Source organism: Pelodiscus sinensis, chromosome 1 (genome assembly GCF_049634645.1).
Source record: "Pelodiscus sinensis isolate JC-2024 chromosome 1, ASM4963464v1, whole genome shotgun sequence".
Classification (NCBI taxonomy): domain Eukaryota; kingdom Metazoa; phylum Chordata; order Testudines; family Trionychidae; genus Pelodiscus; species Pelodiscus sinensis.
Genome location: NC_134711.1, coordinates 54,873,775 through 54,898,058, shown reverse-complemented (window position 1 = coordinate 54,898,058; position 24,284 = coordinate 54,873,775). Strand labels below are relative to the sequence as shown.

General features: G+C 41.4%; 1 protein-coding gene across 1 annotated transcript in view; it reads left to right on the top strand.

Moving 5' to 3' along the window:
* The window catches only part of NELL2 (neural EGFL like 2), a 290,204-nt gene that overhangs the window by 244,906 nt on the left and 21,014 nt on the right, over nt 1–24,284 (top strand). The window contains exon 16 of the mRNA XM_006126494.4: nt 19,727–19,867. Within this exon, the coding sequence (XP_006126556.2) occupies nt 19,727–19,867 (141 nt within the window). The remainder of the gene's footprint in view (nt 1–19,726; nt 19,868–24,284) is intronic.

Sequence of the window (24,284 nt, the reverse complement as noted above, 5' to 3'; positions counted from 1 at the left end):
TCCTTTCTGGTTAAAATGGCAAGAAACTGTTTTCTCTTTGTGATCTTGTCTGATATCTGTTTTGTGGGCATTAATCCTTTGGCGAAGTGTCTGAGATGTTTGTCCAATGTACATAGCAGACGGACACTTTCGGCACATGATAGCATAGATTATATTTCTGGATGCACAGGAATATGTGTTCTTGATCTTATAACTCACTTGGTTAGGTCCAATAATGGTATCAGCAGAATGAATATGTGGACAAAGCTGGCAACAGGGTTTGTTGCAAGGGAAGGTACCAGGGTTGGTATTAGTGTGGTATGTCCTGTGGTGGTTGGTAAGAATCATCTTGAGGTTAGGTGGTTGTCTATAGGAGACTATGGGTCTGTCTCCCAGAGCCTCTTTGAGTATGGTATCCTGTTCCAATATAGGCTGTAGTTTATTGATAATGTGTTGGACAGGTTTAAGTTGGGGGTTGTAGGTGATGACAAGTGGTGTTCTATTGTTGGTTTTCTTGGGTCTGTCTTGAAGTAGATGGTTTCTAGGTATTCGTCTGGCTCTTTCAATTTGCTTTTTTATTTCTCTGGGTGGGTAGTTGAGGTTTATAAATGCTTGGTAGAGATCCTGAAGCTTCTGGTCTCTGTCAGTGGGATTAGAGCAGCTGCGGTTGTATCGAAGGGCTTGGCTATAGACGATGGATCGTGTGGTGTGTTCTGGATGGGAGCTGGAAGCATGTAGGTAACTGTATGAGTCGGTGGGTTTTCTGTAGAGAGTGGTGTCTAATTTTCCATTGTTGATTTGTACGGTGGTGTCCAGGAAGTGGATCTCTCGTGTAGAATGGTCCAGGCTGAGGTTGATGGTGGGGTGTAGGTTGTTGAAATCTCTGTGGAATATCTCCAGTGTTTCTTGGCCATGCGTCCAGATCATAAAGATGTCATCGATGTACCGTAGGTAGAGGAGGGGTGAAAGGGGACGGGAGTTGAGGAAACGTTGTTCTAGGTCAGCCATAAAGATGTTAGCATACTGTGGGGCCATGCGTGTACCCATGGCTGTGCCGCTGATCTGGAGGTATAAGTTGTTCTCAAACTGGAAATAATTGTGGGTGAGAACAAAGTTACATAGGTCTGCTATCAGGTTGGCAGTAGTGTCCTCTGGGATAGTGTTTCTAATTGCTTGTAATCCGTCTTTATGTGGGATGTTGGTATATAGAGCTTCTACATCCATGGTGGCAAGGATGGTATTATTGGGGAGGTTATCGATGTTTTGTAGTTTCCTTAGGAAGTCAGTAGTGTCTCGGAGATAGCTGGGGGTATTGGTTACGAAGGGTTTGAGAAGAGTGTCTACATAGCTGGATAGCTGGATTCACAGACACTTACATAGCTGGATTCACAGACACTTACCTTCCTTCCTCCTCCCCCCCCTGCATCCACCTCCTGTTCTGCAATGTGATTTGTCCTTTTAATATTTGTTCATTTTTTTAAATTGTATCCTTTGGTATATATGGTTGTGACTACTTTCTTCCACTATTTGATCTGAGGAAGTGGGTCTGGCCCACGAAAGCTCATCATCTAATAAATCATCTTGTTAGTCTTTAAAGTGCTACATTGTCCTGCATTTTGCTAGAACCTGTTAGTGCACTTGGACAGGACCAAACACTATGGGCAGACATGCTGCCTGGTTTCCATGAAGAGACACCTTACCACTGCCTCTTACAGAAATGCCTTCTCTGTATCTGGCCCAGCCCACAGGTTCTGGTAAATGGGGCCCTTTTTAGAATTCACTCAGCTGAATTTTTGCACAGTGGAAGGTAGTTCTATGTCATACATCATCTTTGAGCAGAAAGGATTCATTCCTAGCCAAAAGTAGGAGCATCACTCCTCTCTCCTCTCCAAGTTCTACACCTAACAATGCAGGACTGAGACTTTGGGTAGAGTGATTCCTCTTTCCAGCTATATTAAGTATAGTGCTCTTACCCTTTTGTTCCCCAGTAAAGATAACACTTAGTTACCCTTACATCCAAAACCTAAACGTATTTTAACCAAAATATTTGCAGTGAGATGGTAGGTAACCAACATGAAAATAAAGCTTGGCTCCTTCTGTCTCTTCTTCTGGTTCCCCTATAGATAGTGGCAGGGAGCTTCTTCCCTCTAGAGATTCTGACCATATGATTACACGCATGTCACCCAAATGGACATTTCAGTATTTATTAATATTGTCAATGAGTAAGTGAGTGAGAGCTTGCCAGCATGAGTTCCATTCCACAAGCGGGCTCTATTGCAACACACACATTAACATTCAGTCACACCTCTTGGCTTGCCCCTCAAGGTTTCTTTTCATGGAGGAATATGGACAAGGATCTGAAATGCATCCAAAGGATCAGGAACTTCTGCCTCATATTGCTAGAGCCTGAACTAAAAGCCATTGCGGTTGATGGCAAGACTCAAAGGCTTCAGTGGGGCCTGGCCCTACAATTGGAAGCAAAGTTTCTAGCATGCCATGGTATGCTGTAGCTAGACTTTGATCTGCAATATTTAGGATCAAGCATATTCTGTATAAGCTCAGGGTCATATACCTGACCCATACATGGAACTTGCATTCTTTTCAATAAGGTCTCTACTATGTGGATTGAAGACAAAGATTAGTCCTTTTGAAAAGAGACTCAGATGCTGGCTTGTGAAACGAAATCCTTTCTGTTTGGATATAATGTACCTATGCAAGCGCTTTAGGCTTCAGCTCCCAAAAGCCACTAATTGACAGTATTTTAAGGAAGTACTGCAAGTAAATTTGTCTTCTTGCTGTTACATGCAAATGAAGCAATGTAAGTTCCAAAGACAAGTTTGTAGCCCAAAATAGCCATTTCCATATACTTTGAAGGGGAAAATGATTTACTTTTTTGAGGAAAGTTTAATAGTGATGAAGCAGAAGCATGCAATTATGTTTGAAGATTAGCTGCTGCATTACAGAATATAAACACATGGAAAGCAAAACTGCATCTTAGTCAACATCTAAAAATAGAACCTCAGTACTATCAATTAGTCTAACTCTTTAATGGGCACTGACGTAACCAATTTCACAAATCCTAATGGAAAAAATATATTACCTGATTTTTTTTTAAACAATTCAAGCATGCATCCAATTCATCATGCCTAATTAGGTGTTCTGCATTATCATCTTCAATTGTTACAAGTGTCATATCCTTTGATGTTATTGGCTGTATAATGAGAAACTGTCATAGTCTCAGCTGTCTGTGAGTCTGTGATTGATCAATTTTTGACAACAAAGAAATGTTAACAGGGCTGCATGGTGAAGCAGTAACTGAAAAAAAATCTCTTTCATAATGTTTCTATCTAATTTTGGAGCGCTGCCATTGCCACACATGAAATAACAACGCAATTGAATTTCTTTTTGCTGGCATTTAGCGGGACCTATGGGGGTGTACAGAAATCAATGGGGGATCAGAAGTCTGGAAAATTACACACTTGAAGAATTAATGAACTATAATTCTGTATTACATCCTCAATCACACTTTGCTTCTTTTTCATTAATGGAACTAAATTAGTTTTCCATGGACAGGGTACTTTAAAAAATGCAATCATGCTCGTGCTTGGGTACAAAAACTGACCTGTTTTAAAAATAGGTTTATTCTTTCATGCAACATGACAGTAGAAAATTTATGGGGAAGAACAAACCTACAGTATTAACTCAGCCCATAGAAGTGGTTTTGAAAATGTACTTTTGTATTCTTTGCTCTAACTCAGAGGTACTTGAACTTCATTGCATCCTGATCCCCCTCTCTTCCCCTCCCCCAAGAATAAAGTTACTACATAACCTCTGCAGGGTAGTCACAAGCCACGTTGCCCTGGGTGGGTGGAGAGGGGGCTGTAGCCCAAACCCCATTGTCAGTGGCTGGAAATGGGTGACAGGAGAGGGATCATGTGATGAATACCTCCCTCTAGGGCATCTGGCATTGGCCATTGTCAGCAGACAGAATACTGGGCTGGATGGACTTTTGATCTGACCCAGTTTGGCCCTTCTTATGTTCTCATGTTCTTACCCCAGGGTAGGAGAGCACTCATGCTTCAGCTTTAGCCCTGGGTCCCAGCAAATCTAATGCTGGCTCTGGTGGCCCCATTAAAATGGTGTCCTGACCCACTCTGAGGCCCTGACCCATAGTTTGAGAACCGCCGCTCTAATTTCCTACCCCTAAATTATGGATTCAAGATGACTCAATCAGCATTTCTGTTGGAGCTCTGGGGAGGACAGACAGACAGCAGCAGCAATTTCACAAGGAGTTGAAGGTGCACTTCCTCCTGCACTAGCCCAGTTCCCCAGAATGGTGCATGGGGAGGGGCCATAGCACTACCTTCCATCCCTTCCTATAACTCCTCTTTTTTTGCCTTGGCTAGTACCTGTTGTGCTATAGTGAAGAAGTCCTTGTGTTCAGGGGTTTGTGCTGTTCTGTGGGACAAGGTGAAAATTATGTCTGTCAATAAATCACAGTTAACTCATGCAATTAACTCAAAAGAATCATGATTAAAAGAATTAACTGCACAATTTAACAACAAATACCAATTGCAATTTATTAAATATTTTCAATGTTTTTCTGCATTTTCATAAGTATTGATTTCAATTACAACAGAGAATACCAAGTGTACAATGCTCACTTTATAATATTTTTATTACAGATATTTGCACTGTAAAAATAGTAAGCAAAAGAAATAGTATTTTTCAGTTCACTCATACAAGTACTTGATATCATTTACAAGTTTGACACCTGACCTGGATAGGCCACTACATTCCACATCCTAGTGGCATAAAAAACTGAGTACCGTGTACTTATCGCCCACTCTATTAGCCTCATTTAACCGATGCACTCTAGTTAACAATATTTGTTTCCTATTTTTTCCTTTTTCCCTCTCCACCCCTTCTCTTTCTCTGCTAATTATTTGTACCCTCGACCCCTTACTCCATTCATCTGAAGAAGTGGGTTGTGCCCATGAAAGTTCATAATACCATCTACATTGTTTGTTACTCTCTAAGTTGCTGCAGAACTATTTATTGTTTTTTAAAGTTTTTGCAAGTACTTTAAGGCAATCTTTTTATCATGAAATTACAACTTACAAATGTAGACCTTTTTGTTATATAACTGCACTCAAATATGAAATAATGTAAAACTTTAGAGCCAATAAATCCACTCAGTCCTACTTTTTGTTCAACCAATTGCTAAAATAATAAGTTAATTTACATTTGCAAGAGATAATGCTGTGCACTACTTGTTTGCAATGTCACTTAAAATTGAGAACAGGTGTTTGAAAATCACTTTTTTAGCCAGTGTTGCAAGGTATTTACATGCCAGATATGCTAAATATTTGTATGTCCCCTCTTGCTTTAGCCGTAATTCCAGAGGACATAAATACAGACTGATGACACTTGTTATAAAATAATGTGTTAACTAAATTTGTTATGAACTCCTTGGGAGAGAATTATAAGTCTCTTTTTCTGTGTTTTACCTACATTCTACCATATATTTCATATTATAGCAGTTTTGGATAATGTTGTTTAAGAACACTTGACAAAATGCAAAGCAGGTACCAATGTGAGATTTCTAAAAACAGCCACAGCATTTAACCTAAGATTTAAGAATCTGTAATGCCTTCCAAAATCTGAGAGGGATGAGGTGTGGAGCATGCTTTCAGAAATCTTAAAAGAGCCACATTGTGATGTAGAAACTACAGTACCCAAATAACCAAGAAAGAAAATCATCCTTCTGCTCATGACATCTGCTTCAAATGATGAAAATGGACATGCAGTGGTCTGCCCTGGTTTGGATTATTGGCATGGACACGTCCTCTGGAATGGTGATTGAAGCATGAAGAGAAATATCAATGTTTAATGCATCTGACATGTAAATATCTTGCAATGCCAGCTACTAAGGTGCCATGTGAATGCCAATTTTTTTTTTGTCAGATACATAGAAGAACATAATTTGTTGGTAAAAAATCAACATGATTTCCGTAAAGGGAAATCAAGTCTTACTAATCTATTAGAGTTCTTTGAAGGAGTCAACAAACATGTGGACAAGGGGGATCCGGTAGATATAGTGTACTTAGATTTCTAGAAAGCCTTTGACAAGGTCCCTCATCAAAGGCTCTTACGTAAATTAAGTTGTCATGGGATAAGAGGGAAGATCCTTTTATGGATTGAGAATAGGTTAAAAGACAGGTATCAAAGGGTAGGAATAAATGGTAAATTTTCAGAATGGAGAGAAGTAACTAGTGGTGTTCCCCAACCGTCAGTCTTAGGACCAATCCTATTCAACTTATTCATAAATGATCTGGAGAAAGGGGTAAACAGTGAGGTGGCAAAGTTTGCAGATGATACTAAGTTGCTCAAGATAGTTAAGAACAAAGCAGACTGTGAAGAACTTCAAAAAGATCTCACCAAACCAAGGGTGCGTATAGACTGGAAAGATTTTGCTCAACAGCGATCGCTTTCACGCAAAATCTTCCCAGCTGTTTAAACTGGCTGCGAAAATTTGCGCAAGAACACTGACGATCTAATGTAAGATTGCCAGTGTTCTTGCGCAAGAACTCTGATGCTCCCGTTTGGGAAAAAGCCCTCTTGCACAAGTGTTCTTGCACAAGAGGGCCAGTGTAGACAGGGACAGGAATTTTTTGCATAAGAAAGCCCCGATGTCAAAAATGGCCATCAGAGCTTTCTTGCACAAAACCACGTCTATACTGGGCACAGATGCTTTTGCGCAAAAGCAAATCTTTTGCGCAAAGGCACTTGCCAACATAGACGCTCTTTTGCGCAAATACTTTTAACGGAAAAGTTTTTCCATTAAAAGTATTTGCGCGAAATCAGGCCAGTCTAGACGCAGCCTGAGTAATTGGGCAACAAAATGGCAAATGACATTTAATGTGGATAAATGTAAAGTAATGCACATTGGAAAAAATAACTCCAACTATATATGCAATATGATGGGGTCTAATTTAGTTGCAATTAATCAGGAAAGAGATCTTGGAGTCATCGTGGATAGTTCTCTGAAGACGGCCACGCAGTGTGCAGCGTCAGTCAAAAAAGCAAACAGGATGTTAGGAATCATTAAAAAAGGGATAGAGAATAAGACAGGATATTGGGCTGGAAGGACCTTTCGTCTGACCCAGTATGGCCATTCTTATGTTCTTATGTTGCACTGACTCAGGTGAGGCTGTAAACAAGAAGCAGGCAGCATTATTTCCTGCAAATATAAAAAATGTTTGAGCAATTGACTGACCAAAAAGCAGGATTGAGTGGAACTGTAGGCTCTAAAGTTTTGCATTGTTTTATTTTTGAATGCAGTTATTTTTGTACATAATTCTGCATTTGTAAATTGAGAATCCTACACTTTATACTCTATATTGTAATTGAAATTAGCATATTTGAAAACATGATAAACATACAAAAATATTTATATACAGTAGACTTCCGATGATCAGGCACCTTTGGGACCTAAGTGGTGCCGGATTACCAGATATGCCAGACTATCAGGAGGTACTACTGTATATACACTTCAACACTAATACAGTCTGTAAATTATTCACTTAAACACTAAAAAAACCATGAATTTAAACAAAACACTGAAACTTAAATCTATAATTTTGTTTATTTCCCATGCTGCACAACTACTCATCATCTGATGAAACCCGTGCTTCATCATCCGAGTTATCAATATCCTCCTCTGCTTCCTTAGGGGTGTCAGCAACAATAGATGGTGGTGGTGGTGGTAAAGACAAAGGCTGAACTATCTTCCATGCCCTTGCAAACATATTCCTGAGATCGGCTTTCTTAGAGGACTGTGACTTCTTGGTATAAAAGTTATTCAGGATAATATGAAGGTTCATCACTTTAGCTGCATTATATTGGCTGCAACTCTCTGCAAATTCAATGAATTTGGAAATAAAATCAGTTGCTTCTCGCCATGTCTATTTTGCTATCTCCGTCACTTCCTCTTCTTCTTCTTCTTCTTCTTCTTCTTCTTGAGGTTTTTGTGGATTCATAACAGTTTCAATGATAGCAGCATCACTCAAAATTTCTACAATAGGTTCATCTTTGTCCATATCAAGCTGTTGTTCAATCTCATTTTTTGTGAACTTTGCAACAGCATTTTTATCAGGGATATTTTCAGTTATTTCTTGTATGTCACCAATGCGCTTAGGCCTAACATTAAAGCCACAAAATTCCTCTTCATCGGAAGAATCATCTCAAAACATGATGCTAGGCCAAAGTTTCCTCCAACATTTTCATAGTGTAGCCTTCTTTACGTCTTTCCAAGCCAATGCAGCCATATTCACAGCGTCCTTAAGATTGAAATTGGATTGAAATTCAGAAACACTGCAGTCTGAGTTAACCAGCTTTTAGACAAAAGACCCCCTGTAGAAACACTTAAAGTTCTGTATCATGCCTTGATCCATAGGTTGGATCAAAGATGTCACATTCGCTGGCAAATATGTAGCAAAAATATTTCCGCTAACAAGCTCCGAAGCGGGCAGTTATCGAGCAAAAGAACAGCTTTACTATCCTCCGGTAGACCCCTCCCCCCCCCCACTTTCTAAAATTCTCCTTAACTGCAGGCACAAAATAATTAAAAAGCCAGTCCTTAAAGATTTCTGCCATCGTCCAAGCTTTCCCCTGTGACTCATAAATCACTGGCAAACTCGTAAGAGTTTTAAATGCCCTAGGCTTTTTGTACTTCCCTACAACAAAAAGCTTAAGCTTATGCATGCTGGACGCATTTGCACATACCAGAGCTATAATGCGGTCTTTGTTCATTTTGAAGCCATGAGGAGACTTTTCACCACCATCAACCAGAGTACAGTTCGGCAAACAACGCCATAAGAGCCCAGTTTCATCTGCATTGTATATTTGAGAAGGTGACAAACCGTGTTCCTCCATCAACTGCTCAAAAATAGCGCTATACTCCTCAGCGCCTACATGATCAGCAGACTTTTGCTCACCACTGATATCTAACTTACGGATCCCATGCCAGTACTTAAAAGTACGTAACCAACCTTCTGAAAACACACATGATTCACTAATGTTCATTTCACTGTGAAACTGTTTTGCTTTTTCTATGAGCACTGGCCTAGTAATGGGCTTACTTTCAGAAAGCTTTGCACTAAACCACTTAAACAAAGCCACATCCAACTGCGCCATCTTAGGTCTTTTCAGAGTTTGCCGTACCTCGGTACATTTAGTAGGCACTTCATTTTCAGCAACAAATACTCTCAACTTATCTTTCTGTTTCTTTATGTCATAGATTGTCGAAGATCCAATGTTAAATTCACTTATAATAGTGTTTCGATTATGCCTCTATCTAGCATTTTTATTATCTCTAATTTCTGGTTCAATATCACTGTTACGTGCTTCCTTTTTATACTTTTCTTACCACTAACACTAGCACCTTCATTCACTTGTGACTCCATTTCTACTGTACACACCGATGGGGAAAAATATTCAAAAGTCAAAACAGCACTGTCAAGCGTCACACAATGCCAGTGGCAGACTGACTCAATCCCTTCTGGTTTCGCTCAGTTCAGCTGCTGCCGCTACTGCCTTGTGACTCGTTTTTTGCGGAAGCTCACTCACTTGCCATTTTGGTGCCAGAATATCGGGAGTGCCGTACTATTGGGTGCCAGACTATTGGAGTTTTACTGTAAATGGTTTTCTGTTATCGTTTAAGGCAGGGGAGGGCAATAACTTTTTCAGGGGGGCCACTTCACTTATTTTGGCAGTGGTCGTGGGCTGGCTGCAGCCGCCAGAAGGGGTGGGTCTTTGAGCAAAAGGGGAGGATCCCGCTAGGTGCTGCATGCCCTGGCAGTGGGGAGGAGACGTCATGTAAAGTCTCTTGCTCTCCCCCGCCCCCGTCCCACTCTGCCAGGGGTACGTAGAACCTACAGGGAACTGCTAGCTATTTTGAACAGTTGGCAGTTCCATTAGTGTCATGTGCTCCAGGCAGGGGGAGGACACTTTGATGCTTCCCCGTCCTCAGGCCAATTGGAACCAGCGAGCAGGTGTGTGTGTGAAGTCATTCACTATTCAAAACAGCTAGTGGCACGCTCTAGGCACCACGTGCCCCTGGTGGGGGGTGGAGCCACCAGCCACTTTGAACAGCAAGAGACTTTGCGCACTCCCCGCCCCCAGATCTTGACTGTCCTAGGGGCAGAGGCATGTCAGTGTGATCCACAGGCCGAATCAAATGGCTTGGCAGGCCGGATATGGTCCACAGACCATATCTTAGCCACCTCTGGTTTAAGGCTTACAGGAACTGACGATAAAGGGTTCTGGGGTCAGCTGATCCCCATCTAGACTACCGTGCTGTTCCGACAATCAGCTGATTATTATTTAAATCACCACTTCATTTTGCTATGTCTAGTAAACTCACCTACATGGCTCTGTTGACGGAGCCATGTAGTCTAGACACACCCTAAGAAAGTAAGCTTATTTGGATATAAGCAACAGCATTAGAAGAGCTGAGTGGCCTTTTATAAAACAAATTGAAGAGGCATGCAGAATAACTTTGGTTTTCTTCTAAAACTGAAATGATTCCGACTTAGTTCAACCACGGCAGCTCTATTTTCTTCTGTTTTTTACCTCTCTGTATGATGTTATATTCTAACAATATGTAGCAGTGGTTTAACAGGATGGAAATCCCAGAGGCTGATATGTTTTAAAAGAGATAGCTGCTGTATATCGAACTAGTTTCAGACTGTTAGGTTTCCCCAATGGGGCCATGGATCCAGGTCAGATCCTCACATCAAAGGTCCAATTGAACAGCAGGGTCTCTTCAAGTATTAGAACTCTGTTGTGACATGAAAACAACAAAAACAGTTTTTTTGTTTTTAAGTATAAAAGATGGTGAATTAGAACTTGCTGCAGGGAAATGAAACACTTTGCCAGCTACTCTAAAGGAGTGAGTTAATAAAATGGGTATATTGTTCAATGGATTTTAAGGGTATTGAACACTGTATGGGACAAAGTCCTTTCTTTAGGGTGCACAGAGTTTTCTGAGTCTTGATGAACCAAATGAGTTGTCAAACAAGCCTGACCTAGCAATAGTATTGTCTATTAAGAACTTGCTAACTGCTATGAACACCCTCACTGTCTTCTGCATCCTCTGCAGAAAAGCCATCTCTTGTGGACTGTAGTATGTATCTATTGCCATATCAGTATTTGGGTGAGCCAAAGGATGCTGGAAGGTAGCAACCATTTCTGGTTCACCTTCTACTCACAGTTAAAATATCTCTAGTGTTGCTGTGTCTCCTTATTCTGCAGTGATCTGTTTTGAAATCATTTCCCTTTTCAGTGTCTTCACCACATGAACCTCATTGACAGTAAGTTAGCGGCTGGGGACAATGTGGCTTTGGGAGTTAGCGTAGGGCTGTCTGAGTTGCCATTTTACATTTTGCCAAGGTCAATAATGACTAAAACTGTGAGCATCTATTGGCTGTTCAACAGCTTATGTGAAACAGTAGTGTCTTTCCAACTACCAGTGGACTGGTTATTAAGTCTTTTCTAGTTGGCAGGGTCAGCTGACAGACTAAAAATGTAGGATATCATAGAAAAGCCTAGAGAATGAAAAAAAAAACCAAAGTGAAATTCCTGCAGATATTTGGAGGGAAAACGGTTACCAGGCATTCAGTTTGTATCAAGATGAACAAGTTGTTCACAAATGGAAGAATTTTAGAGCTGAACTCTGCTCTGCTATCCAATGTAACCCCTCTGATGTAACATCTCTGAGAGCAGAATTTGGTACTTACTGTTAAATATGAATAACTCCACTAAATAAGGGCCTGATCCAGCAACCACTGAAGTAAGAGGAATGCAAAGGTGGTGTAAATCCATCTTTGCTCCCCACCCCCCAATCCTGTGTTGACCAGACAAAAGGCAGGTAACTGGATGAAAGAATTACCTTGGCTTTAAAAAGGCAATTTGATTCCATAGTGAGGTTTCAAAGGCTTTTATATGGAGACATTTTCTAATTATATTGATCAGGCTACCAGCTACTCCATTTCCTTCACTGTCACAATGGTGTATGGCACTGGTCAATAATTAGGAAAAGATTGTGTTTTACTTTGATTTTATCAGTTATCAATGTAGACTATTATATGCCAGCTCTCTAGGAAGCAGAGTTTCTTAGGCTGTGTCTAGATTACACCTCTCTATCGACAGAGATGTAGATTAGGCATGTCAAAATTGCTAATGAAGCAGGGATTTAAATATCCTGTGCATCATTAGCATACACATGTCCGCAGCTTTTTTTTCGAAATTGAGGTTTTTTGAAAAAAAAAGTCAGTCTAGATGCGGATCTGTAGAAAATAAACCCTTTTTCGACAGATCCTGTATTCCTCAAAAAATGAGGTTTTTTCTTTTTTTTTTCTTTTTTTTTTCCGAAAAATTCTCCGTTTCGGAAAAAAGCGGCAGCCATGTGTATGCTAATGAAGCGTGGGATATTTAAATCCCTGTTTCATTAGCAATTTCAATGTGCCTAATCTACATCTCTCTGTCGACAGAGAGGTATAGTCTAGACGTAGCTCCAGTCTTCCCAAAAACAAGGGATACAATAGCTGAGCTCTACAGTAAGCTATCACTACAGTTTAGAAAACAAGTGCTCATGAAGCATAAATATAGATGATTTAGCAGGTGCAAAGGGGTTTTTTTCAACAACTTAAAGAAGTTAGAGGTATGTGGTTCTTCATTCCAAAATTCCAGGTTTAAGAGCTACCAGTGTGTTTTATTAGACTCGTTTACAAGATTTTTGAAGCATTTGTTCATCCAAAACAACAGACTTCCTTAAAGAAGTGCAGAAATGAATTGTTTGGCTTATTTTAGTGTTAAAAATCACAGATAGGTTCAATTTGGATTATTTTTTTAAAAAATAGTGAGTGGGGGGAGGATAATCGCCATGTTTTGTGACAGTAGAGCCAATGTGTTACTGTTTCACAGGAGCTGAGTATTTAGGAAGCATGGGCAGAGCTTTCACACCCCCTCCATTTTGCCAAATCCAGCACATCTGGAGTGCCATTGTCCCAGGGACGGGAGTGTTAGTTTTCAGAACAGCAGGAATTTCGGTGACAGATTTGTCACTGTGCAGCTCTCAGTGACATAGCTGCTGGAACTAAGGGTATGCTTGTGGGGGGAGGGGGTATGCTTCCATACTCCTTGACTTGAAGTGGTTTCCATTATATCCAGGGTTTACAGTTTGGTTCAGTAGCTCTCAGGACCCCCACTGTACAAATTGGTCCAGCATCTAAGCTCATTGAGCTGGACTGCAGCAGGGGCAGGGACTCTGGTGGCCTTGGACTACGGTGGCAGTTGTGGGCTTTGTGGCTGTTTCCAGTTTGAGTATGGAGATTGTTTTCACCAGTTGCCACATAATTCCACGCACAAAGCCTAGTGGGATGAAGGATTTGGGACATGTTGTGCTGTATATCTGACCAAGGGAAAAGATACTGGGTGAAACCCCAGCTCCCTGTAAGGCAATGGAAGTTTTGCCATTGATTTCAGTGAAGCCAGGATTTCAGCCATAGGCCAAAAGAGTTCTATCATGTTGTAGATTTTAAATGCTATCTTCTCCCACCTATGTTTGATGGTAGGCTTTACTCTTTAAGCCATCCCCCCACTTCATGATTTCTCATGCCACTGTCCAAACGTTTTGTTGAGCAAAGTGAAAGCTGTGGAATGAAATATTCTTTAAAATGCAACACTGATTATACAAGGAACTCCTCAAAACAAAACCAACAGTCTCTTCAGCATATACATGAGAGGAATTTGCCCTATTAAAATGGGATACAGTTTGATCATTCCTGCTAAAATAAATTGGCTCTGAGCATCACCTATACTTGTCAATTTTGCCTGTCAACCTTCAGATGTCACCAGCTCCCTCTGAACAAAGCATATGCCAAGCACAGCCCTTCATCGAATTACACCATTCTTTGTAAGTGTTTTTTTAAAGATAAAAGAAGTAGGATAATGTCTGTTTTGGTAACCTCCTTATGTGAGTAGCATTTCGTTTTCTTGTATCTAACCAGTATAGCATAAAACGAGCTCATTAGAGCTGTTGAAGCTGCATATAGCCCACTGATATACCATAGCTACTAGCCAGGCAAAACTTTTCAATCAGTTCTTCTTCCTTTGTCAACTCATACCTCTGAGTGAGCAGCTGCAAGATGATTCATCGGAGAACATTTCTCCACAGCAAAGAGAAAAATTACTTCTGGCTGCTTTTCCTTTGCTAAGAAAATCATGTGAGTTGTAGATCCTTTCACAGCCCTTCCTGAGACATCATATGACCATTTGAAAATAGAAATCCTTTTATCCAAATGTCAAGAAGAATTTCCATGAAATCAGCAGTTCAACAGTTCTAAAATGCTTTCCTGCCACATTTTCTACTTGTTTCCTAAAGTTGTGGTGGTTATATTTTGTCTTGCTGCAGAGTAAAACTCATTATTGTAATTAATGCTTACATTTTTTGTAGTTTCTTAGGAACTGGTTTCATACCGAAAGAAATCTGTGTTTTAATAACGACCAAAAGACACACTGGATTTTTTTTTTTTTTTTTGCATAAAAAATTATCTGTTGGGAGAAGCTTTGGGGTGTCTATTGTTTGCTACAAAATCATTTAAAAGAAAATGGATTGTTCAACATGATGCAGACACTAGTTACAGTGAATTGGTTTGGAGGCAAACAATCAGGCAAGAATATGACAACTAAAGATGAACAGAATGGTTCCATCAGCACATTTCATATTTCAGATATAACTCCACTCAACATCTTGTATTCAGCCATAAGGAAATGGGAAAAATGCATTTTGTTGCTTATTGACATCTATAAAATCATTTCATCCCAAGTAATATTTTTGTAATATAGGTTTTGTCAGTTAGTTTGTAAATAAATACAGAATAGCTACTTGGGCTGTCAATTTGCCAATACTGGCATGTCATTCAAAGCTTGTTTTTCCTGAATAATCAGTAAGTAAGCTCATCAAGATGCATAAAGCCTGTGCCTTCAGTGCTGTGTTCATAATTAGAAAGCATACAGATCCACAAATAAATTTCTCTGAAGAGAGGAACGCAGGTCTGTTTTAATTCATATATGCTTTTTTGACTTTAATAACCCTCTTGCCTCCCCGTCACCCCCAGTAAGAAAATTCGACTTTTCAAAGGGAGAAATGTCCCATCAAGTCATTTTAGTTCATATTGTTTTGTAGCAGCTTTAAAGTTTTGCATCGTCAGAACAACTCTCTACCCTCTCCACCTTTTAGACTATATGCTTCATTGATTCTGTGGGGTTTGCAGCTTCAGCCCACCCCAACAAACCATCGTCTATTGAACATATAATTCCCAGCCTTTAGCACAATGAGTTCGATCATATACTGGCAAGCAAGCTGGTTCTCAAACTGATGTGGGAAGTTTCAAGGTTTCAGACCTTTCTCTCATTCTCTCTCTCCCTTTTTTTTAAAGCTTCAGGGTATAGCCAAGTTAGTCTGTACAGGATAAACGTAAAAAACAACAAATAATGTGGTAGCACTTTAAAGACTAATAAAACATGTAGGTGGTATCATGACCGTTCGTGGGCCCAGCCCACTTCTTCAGATGACCAGAGTGTTGGATGTCCAGAACTAAAATAAACAGACCGGGAGGAGGGTAGGGGGGGAGAAGGAAAAAAATGAGGGGGTGGGGAAACAAGCCTCTTTTGACTATCCAGTCTTTAGGCGCTTAGAGATTATTTGTTTTTCCTGTTACATTCCAGCTCGGCTTTCCCCTTGATATTTTTATACCCACTACCTCTTCTTGTTCTCCTCCCTCCCATTTTTTCCTTCTCCCCCTCCCCACCCCATCCTTTTTCCCCTATTTATTTTAGTTCTGGACCAACACTCTGGTCATCTGAAGTGGGCTGTGCCCATGAAAGCTCATGATACCATCTACATGGTTTGTTAGTCTTTAAAGTGCTATAAGACCATTTGTTGTTGTTTTTTTTAAGATCTGCCAGTATCTGAGGGAACACTAGTGGCATAGGCAGAGACCATTTTTTTTCTCACATAAGCAACAGAATTCTCCTTTATCTTTCTCTGCTGAACTCTCCTGAACTTTTGCAGTCTCCCAACTCCTCACTATAAAGAAGCTTTGTACTGTTTGAGAGCTAGACAGACTGAACAGCTGAAAGTTGTAAAGAATTATCATTTCTTAGTACTATGGTGTGGTTTCTTGTATTGGTGTTTTGGGACAGCAGTTCTCAAACAGCTTCAGGGGGTAGCTGAGTTAGTTTGTTACAGAAGAAAACAACAAATAGTCTGGTAGCACTGTATAGACTAACAAAACATGTAGATGGTATCATGAGCTTTCGTAGGCACAACCCACTTCTTCAGATGACCGGAGTGGCTGAGGGCAGATTTCAGGGGTTCTGCCAAAATAAACCAGAGAACAGGGCCAGCATTAGACTTGGAGTGAGGCAGGGCAGAAAGGAAAATCCTATGCCTCACTGCCTAGGGCTCAAACTAAAGCCTGAGCAGCTTGGTTTTGCAGGGCCTCCCATAACATTGGGACCTGGGCATTTGCTCTGCTGGCTTCTATTTAGTGCTGGCCCTGGCTTTTAATCTAGTGAAAAAATAGTTCGTGTGACACTGGTGGGCCATGGAATTTTTGTAACATAGTAGGGGGGAGGCTCAGGAAGAAGAAGGTTGAGAACCCCTGCTTTGGGGTACACTATAGAGATGAATACTCTGGTTATTGACCCAAAGGATATTTCCTTCTAAGTCCCTAATCTGCAGCATGGCCACCAGTCTTTTCAGACAAAAGTAAAAGCATTTTTGAATGAGACTTTGTGACAACAGAGTGTGATGCTGTAAAGTAGAGTAACTAGAGAGTTTTGACAGAATGTGTGCTATAATCAGGAAAGAGAAGTAAGAATGAGCAGAAATAAACACTCTGGTATTAATTATAACCCATTTAAAAGTAAATATGGTGGTAATTTGACTATATCTATCTATCTATCTATCTATCTATCTATCTATCTATCTATCTATCTATCTATCTATCTATCTATCTATCTATCTATCTATAATTGTAAAAGTAACTGTGTCAGCCCTTTAATGCAGAAGGGTAGATCTGAGTCTGTGTCATATGTAAATAAAACACCCAACAGCAATTTGCTCGCAGCATGAATAGGAAAAATGCAACAAGAAGGATGGATATGCAGTGAAGTACGCAGATGTCCCTGAAATAATGTGCTACCTTAGCTCCTCCAAACTAGTGGTGGTGTGTACAGAAATGAGAGAACTTTTTAAAATGTACTTTTTGAAGAATGGTTTCATAAGAGTGGCAATATATACTACTGTTACTGTTACTAGTACATTTTATAGTTAAGTCTTTGAACAAGAGCATCATGCTGTCCTCTATGGAAATAACAGATTACATTCATGTGAGCCAGGCTGTGAAGGCAGGACTTTGACCCACTGTGTGTGACCAATCGACAGAAGATACAGGGTCCATTTCAGCTGCACACTTCAGATCCTTGTTCTCTAGCTCAAACTATAACTCATGTTTCTGGCACTGGAGATCCCCATTTCAATCATGAGCATTGACCAAGTGATCAGTCATTGCAAGAATGTGGGGTGATCTGATATTTGATTTGATATGTTCCTCACATGCATGAGATGAGCTGCCTACATGCAAAGGAAGTGTGTAACCCAACAGTCAGTGTGTATTGTGTGTCTTCCTCTGTGCCTGAGCCAAACAGGATTTGGTCATAGCTCTTAAGTTCCAGTTGGACAGACTCATGCTTTTTGCAATGGATATCTCTGGTTTAGTCTCTAGCTTTGGCCAAGATGCCAGGTGTCACATATATATGATGCAAGATGGGTGTGGTGCACTGTCCCATGTAGTGGCACTTAGACTACTTATTAATGAGCTTCCTCTACGTCTACATCCTTAGCTGAGAGGCAGCTGGCTTTTTAGCTCAAGCTATTGAGGCTCAAGCACTAAGCTGCAGAGGTCCCAGGTTCAGTTCTGCCTGTTCGTGTTACATAAGCACATCTTTATGGACCTTGGTATAGGCTCTGTTATCTTCAGCAGGGTTGCTATAACTTTAGACTCACTCTGCTGAATTTTAGAGATTTATCCCGCATGTGGTTTAAAAGCCAATTCCTTCCAGATTTCCAGAAATGTATGTTGTATTTGTTAATGAAGATCATATTTTATATGTAATGTAAGGTACTGGAAATAAGCACAGTATGGTAAACTTAGTTTATAAAATCAGTTTACAGACTGAGCTTTTAGAAATCAGTAGGGCAGGCCTTGCTGATGTCCAGCAATCCTTTCAAGGGTGGGATCTTTGGAAGAAGTCTAGTTAGTGGAAAGCTACCTTTTAAGAGAGCCACATCACACAGAACTACTAGGTAACACTCGGAGGAGAAAAGTAAGTTGTACTGTGTCCTTAAGACCTGGCCATGTTTTTTGGACTCTTCAAAGTTATTTGTAATAGAAAGCTGATTCTGCTCTCCCTTACACTCAGAGCAGGAGTATCTGGTGTAAATCAGGATTATATCCCTTGAGTGCAATGGCATTTCACCAATGTAAAGCTGGTGCAAGTGGGAACATAATCAAGTCCAGAAGCTGTCCCTTTCTTCTTGGAAAAGAAAAAAATTGAAGGAAAGAAATCTGGTCTGGTTTGGAAAACAGACTAATACTTAAGGTGAAATATCAAATTTCTTTCCTACCTCCCAGCTATAGGTACTCTCTTTTTAATACAGCCAGATTGCTTCAGTTATTACATCCAGGCTGTGTCTACACTGGCAAGTTATTCCGGAAAATCAGCTGCTTTTCCAGAAAAATTTGCCAGCTGTCTACACTGGCCACTTGAATTTCCGGAAAAGCACTGACGATCTAATGTAAAATCATCCGTGCTTTTCTGGAAAAACTATGCTGCTCCTGTTCGGGCAAAAGTCTTTTTCCGGAAAACTGTTCCGGAAAAGGGCCAGTGTAGACTGCACAGTAGTGTTTTCCGCAAAAAAGCCCCGATCGCAAAAATGACGATCGGGGCTTTTTTGCGGAAAAGCGCGTCTAGATTGGCCACGGACGCTTTTCCGGAAAAAGTGCTTTTCCAGAAGAGCGTCCTGCCAATCTAGACGCGCTTTTCTGAAAATGCTTTTAACGGAAAACTTTTCCGTTAAAAGCATTTCCGGAAAATCATGCCAGTGTAGACGTAGCCCCAATGTTTTATAAAATCATTAATTCTCTAATAGTGAGAGTAAGGATTTGTTGTCTTGATATGCTACTGAAATACATAATGTTGGTTATGTCAGACAGTCTGGATTGATCAAGGGGTGAATAGTTGGAAATATTGTTTTTATTCTTTGACTTGGGACTCTTTTTTTTCTTAGTGCCTTGGAAGGTTTACTTAGATAACAGACTACCTACTGTTTGTTGTGTTTGAATTAGTTACTAATGTTTAACAATAGAGAAGGCGATTTAATTATCCTTTTCATTCATTAGTATGGTCTTACTATTATTCTACAGCTTTTATGAGAAGAGGTTCAAAAATTCAGTCTCTTTTTTGATTTACTGCAAACCATTATAGGGATCCAGTAATACTGATTTAAGCCATTTTTATAAAACTCCGTAATGCAGCAGACACTGAATTGTCAGCCAGACAGATGTAGTTGATTCAGCTGTGTGACTTCCTGTTTTCTTTTTTGGTTGCTGAACAGACATTGATGAATGCTCAGATGGCTTTGTTCAATGTGACAGCCGTGCTAACTGCATTAACCTGCCTGGCTGGTACCACTGTGAGTGCAGGGATGGCTACCATGACAATGGGATGTTTTCACCGAGTGGAGAATCATGTGAAGGTCAGTATCTAATAAAGGGGCAAATGTCCAATAGGTCACACATTATTATCATTTATAGTAGAGTAATGCACAGAGTCCCCAGATGTTACTGGGTGGGCGTCCATTGTGCTATGCATTGTCTGGACATAAAGTGAAAGGTGATTGCTACCCCAAAGACCTTAGAATGGGAATAGATAAAACAAACAAAACGGGAGAAAGGAAGTGTTATTTTCCTTATTGCACAGCTGGGGAACTGAAGAGCACAAGGGAATTCAATGACTAGTTTGAGATCACATATAAAGTCTGTGGCTGAGCCAGAAACAGAATATTTTTGGCCTCATACCTACTTGTGTGCAGTAATAATTGAGGCTAGATTGTGTGCAGCTCTTCTCCCATTCTCTTTGCCCAGCTAGTATAAGCTAATCAGAATCACAGTCCCTGCTCTTTGGAAGGCAGGATCTTCACTCTCATTAACCTCCACTCCAGAGAGAGCAAGGAGATGGTTCCAGCCTCTCTATGTACTGGCTTTTTTCACTAGCTGGCTGCAAAGAAGGGGAGAAGAGAGGAAGGCCAGTCCAATGGTTAGGGAGCGATTTTCCAAAATGAAATGCTACTACCAGATGATCCCTATACACAACAACAGGCTGGAATGATCAATTACATTAGTCTCTCACCAGTGACATCACAGAGAGGGTAAAGTTGACTGGGGAACCTAGTTTTTACATGCAGAAATGAAGCCAGTTCCTCCTCTCCAGTTACCCTGTACGCTAAAATATTCCTCTATAAGAAACTTGTCCTATTGCAAAGAATGATTCAGGGGGTCTAATAACCACTGCTCGCCCCCAGGGTACTATCATGCTGCCTTTCCTGCTCATAGAATTACTGCCTTTAGAAAGTGGCAATATGAGGAATAACATCAGAAGCTTGGAAACACTGCAGGCTGGCAGGGCTCGGGGTGGGGGCTGTATAGAATCATTCCAGAAGCTGTAGCAAATGGGAACAGCAAGTTAGTGGGCATACAATTATATTAAGGTGCAGCTCTCCTAGTATGAAGCACTTAATCTTTAAACATTTGTGAGCCTCTACTCGAAAGGCTGTTTTAAGACAAACAAGCCTGCGTGTTCTCTGGTTTGCTCATATTCCTTCGTGTCTGGTAATTATGAACTTGGAACACTCGCACATTGGGAGCTGCTCAGCTTTGTTTAAGCTCAGTCTATACGCAGCATCAATCCCAAAGGGAAGGAATGGAATTAATTTCAGCGATTCAGAGTCAAAGAATGCTCTCCACTAAGAGCAAGAGTGACCTTTTCAGTATCTGTCTCACCTGTTCTTCAGTGCATTTTTACTACATTTGAAAGCCTGTACTACCATGTGGATGAGCTGCCTGGCTATTTGAATGAGTTACTGACTTTGTAAGGCTTTTGCTTAAACATCTTTAGTCCAACCCCCAACTCATGTAGTGTGCTTTCCCCCACATCAGACACTCCACTTGTGGCTCTTCCCAGTCAGTGCAGACCTGGAGTTCATAGGTACATCATCATGATGTCTCCCCTTGTTATGTGGCAATGCCATCTACTTGCTGCTCCCACCATGTGCTTGCCATCCGCTCCCACCTGCTGGTCGCTCCTACTGGCTGCTGCTCCCACCAGCTACAATGCTGGCTGCTGCTCTCTCCATCGTGCCAGCCGCCTGCTGCTGCTCCCACCAACCATCCCACCGAGTGCCTGCTGCTGTTCCTGCCTACCACCTGCTGTTCTCGCCAGCCTCTGCAGCTGGCCTTGTAATAGATTTGGCTCTGAGCCAAACCTAGTGATTTCATCTTCTTGGTGATTTCAGCTCTTGGCCCAAAGAACAGTCCAGCCAAAAGATACCAGCATACATAATGAAGAGACTCCTTATGGAGTCTGTTTTAGTTCTATCATTAGAACGGGGGCGGGGGAGAGTGAGAAACAGGCTTAACCAGTCTTACAGCTCACACCTGGAGGGCATGTAGCCTGCTGGTTCAGTTAACTGAGTTTGGCAGAGGAAGCCTTGTCCATCTGAGATTCTTTACACCAACAGTTTCTCTCCTTTTAACTGAGTTAAACACAGTTGACTTTTCTGCATTCCCAATAACTGCAAGCATTGGTGGTCATATCTTACAATTCTGCATTTAGGGTTAACACAGTTTGTGACCCTACAACAGCCAAATTGGTTATGATGGGCAAACACCATTCTAACAATTGACTATCTAGCAGGCCTAAGCAAACTGAGTGAACTGTATTTCCATAACCACACCGGGATGTCTTTCCCATTCCAGCTGGCTATAATGGAAGCATTGATTCAGACACTGCTTACACAAGGAAGGTTAGTTCTTCATCAAGTGGTGTCTCTGTGGGTGCTCTACTCAGGTCTCAGTGCATGCTTAAAATCGGAGATTTTTGGTAGCAGTGCCCCTCGTGCCACAGCACACAACAGTCCCCTCCCTCCCCCCCCCCCCCCGGAAACTGTGGAATGCACACACAACGTGAGTCCCATCAGTTCCTTTTTAACTATCCCTGGCTGAAGACGTAATTCACAGCAGTGCTCTTCTTTCTGACAGGAAAAATTTAAATCCTCTGTTATTTTTAGCTCTTTACCTCATCATTTTGTTTAGTTTGTCCTTTTTCAATGTTGACTTTGCTGAAAAGGAAAAAAAAACACAGCAGCCGCCGCAGCTTTTCTTCACTGCAACAATGCCAGGTTTCCCCAGCTTCAAAAAATGCGATTCCTGCGGAGACTCAATGCCTACCTCAGATGGCCATGCCTCATGTGTCAAATGCCTGGGGGAGTCTCATTTGGCACAAAAATGCCCTCATTGCCTGAATAGGATGGCAAAGTAAGAAAAGACCACGAACCGTGGCTCAAAACTATTATCTGGACAAAGTCTCTTCAATTACCAATGGACAAACCAGAGCAGGTGTGGGCACAGCAGAAGCCCTCGGGTAGGGCAGCTTCATCACCCCACAAAGGCTCTCAAGCCACAAGGGCTTCCCCGGCATGCTCCCTGTCCGAGCTGACTAGAGCCTCTCATTCTCCGGTGCCATCAGTACCACAGAGAAATGCAGGTCAGTGTCATCCAGAAGTGCCCTCATTGCCTGAATATGAAGGCATGGGCCAGAAAAGACTGAAAAAGTGTGATGCTATAACACAACCTAATTTATTGGAATTAAGAGTGATGAACATTTAGGGGGCAATATTAGACAAAACAAGAACCAAGGTAAACCTCTGTCCAGAACTCTAATCAAAACAAAGCTTTTCTGAAGTTCATAAACTTAAAAAAAAAAAAAAAAATTCCTCACTTCTGATGTCTCTCCACTTTGTGGGTTTGTGTCCAGAACAGGAGTGGAAGATCCCAAAGGCAGCAAAAGAATACTCTGCCTGACCCATGTAGAAAAACAAAGCAGGAGAAATATCACAAAAGTACAAAATTTCTAACCCAGTTCTTAGGCCTAAGGGGCTTTTATCAGTCTAGATAAGTATCCAAACTGATCTGAATGTAAGCAAAACCATACATTTTGAGTATGTCTACACAGCAAAGTTATTTCGAAATAACAATTGTTATTTCAAAATAACTTCACTAGTGTCTACACAGCCAAGCCGCTATTTCGAAATTAATTCCATGAGGAATAACGCCAAATTCGAAATAGCTATTCTGAAATTAGTGCTGTGTAGACACTTATATCGAAATAGGGGGCCTCCAGTCTTCCCAGGGTGCCCTGGTGGCCACATCGACCTCAACCAAGAACACTCCTCTCCCTCGCCCCCTCCCCAGAGTCCTTAAAGGGGTTGACTCTGGCCACAGTGCTTGTGCCAGCTCCAAGCCTGCCAGCCCAGAGCCAGCAGTCACTGCTCCATACCCAGTGACCCCAAAACATGAGGCAGCAAGCCACTGGCAGCCAGCCCTCTACTGCTCCCCAGGAGCAGTCTGCCAGCTCCCAGGAGCCTGCCATGGCCCGGAGAAGGAGGGTGCCTTCCTGGTCCAGGGTAGAGATCATGGACCTTATTCAGGTTTGGGGGGGATGTCCCCAATGTCCATGATCTCCGCACTAGATGGAGGAACGTGGCCGTCTATGGCAGGATAGCTGCCAGCCTGGCCACCCAAAGCCTCATGTGAACCCAGGAGCAGGTTTGCATGAAAATCAAGTTGGTCCGGCGAGACCTCTCAATCCTGAGCCCTGAGCTTCCACTCCCTCTTCTTCCCCTTTCTTCCCCCTTCCAGCTCCCTCCTCCCAGGTTTCCCCCTCCCCTCTCCCACCCGCTTTTCTCCCCTCTCCCACCTCCTTTCCCCAGTCACACCAGAGTTTCATTCCTCCCCCCCCCCCCAGTTTTGTTAAATAAAGAGAGTTTGTGTTCATGAAAATACATGTATTTTATTTGATATCAGGGAGGGCGGTTAGGGAGGAGTAAGTGGGAAGGA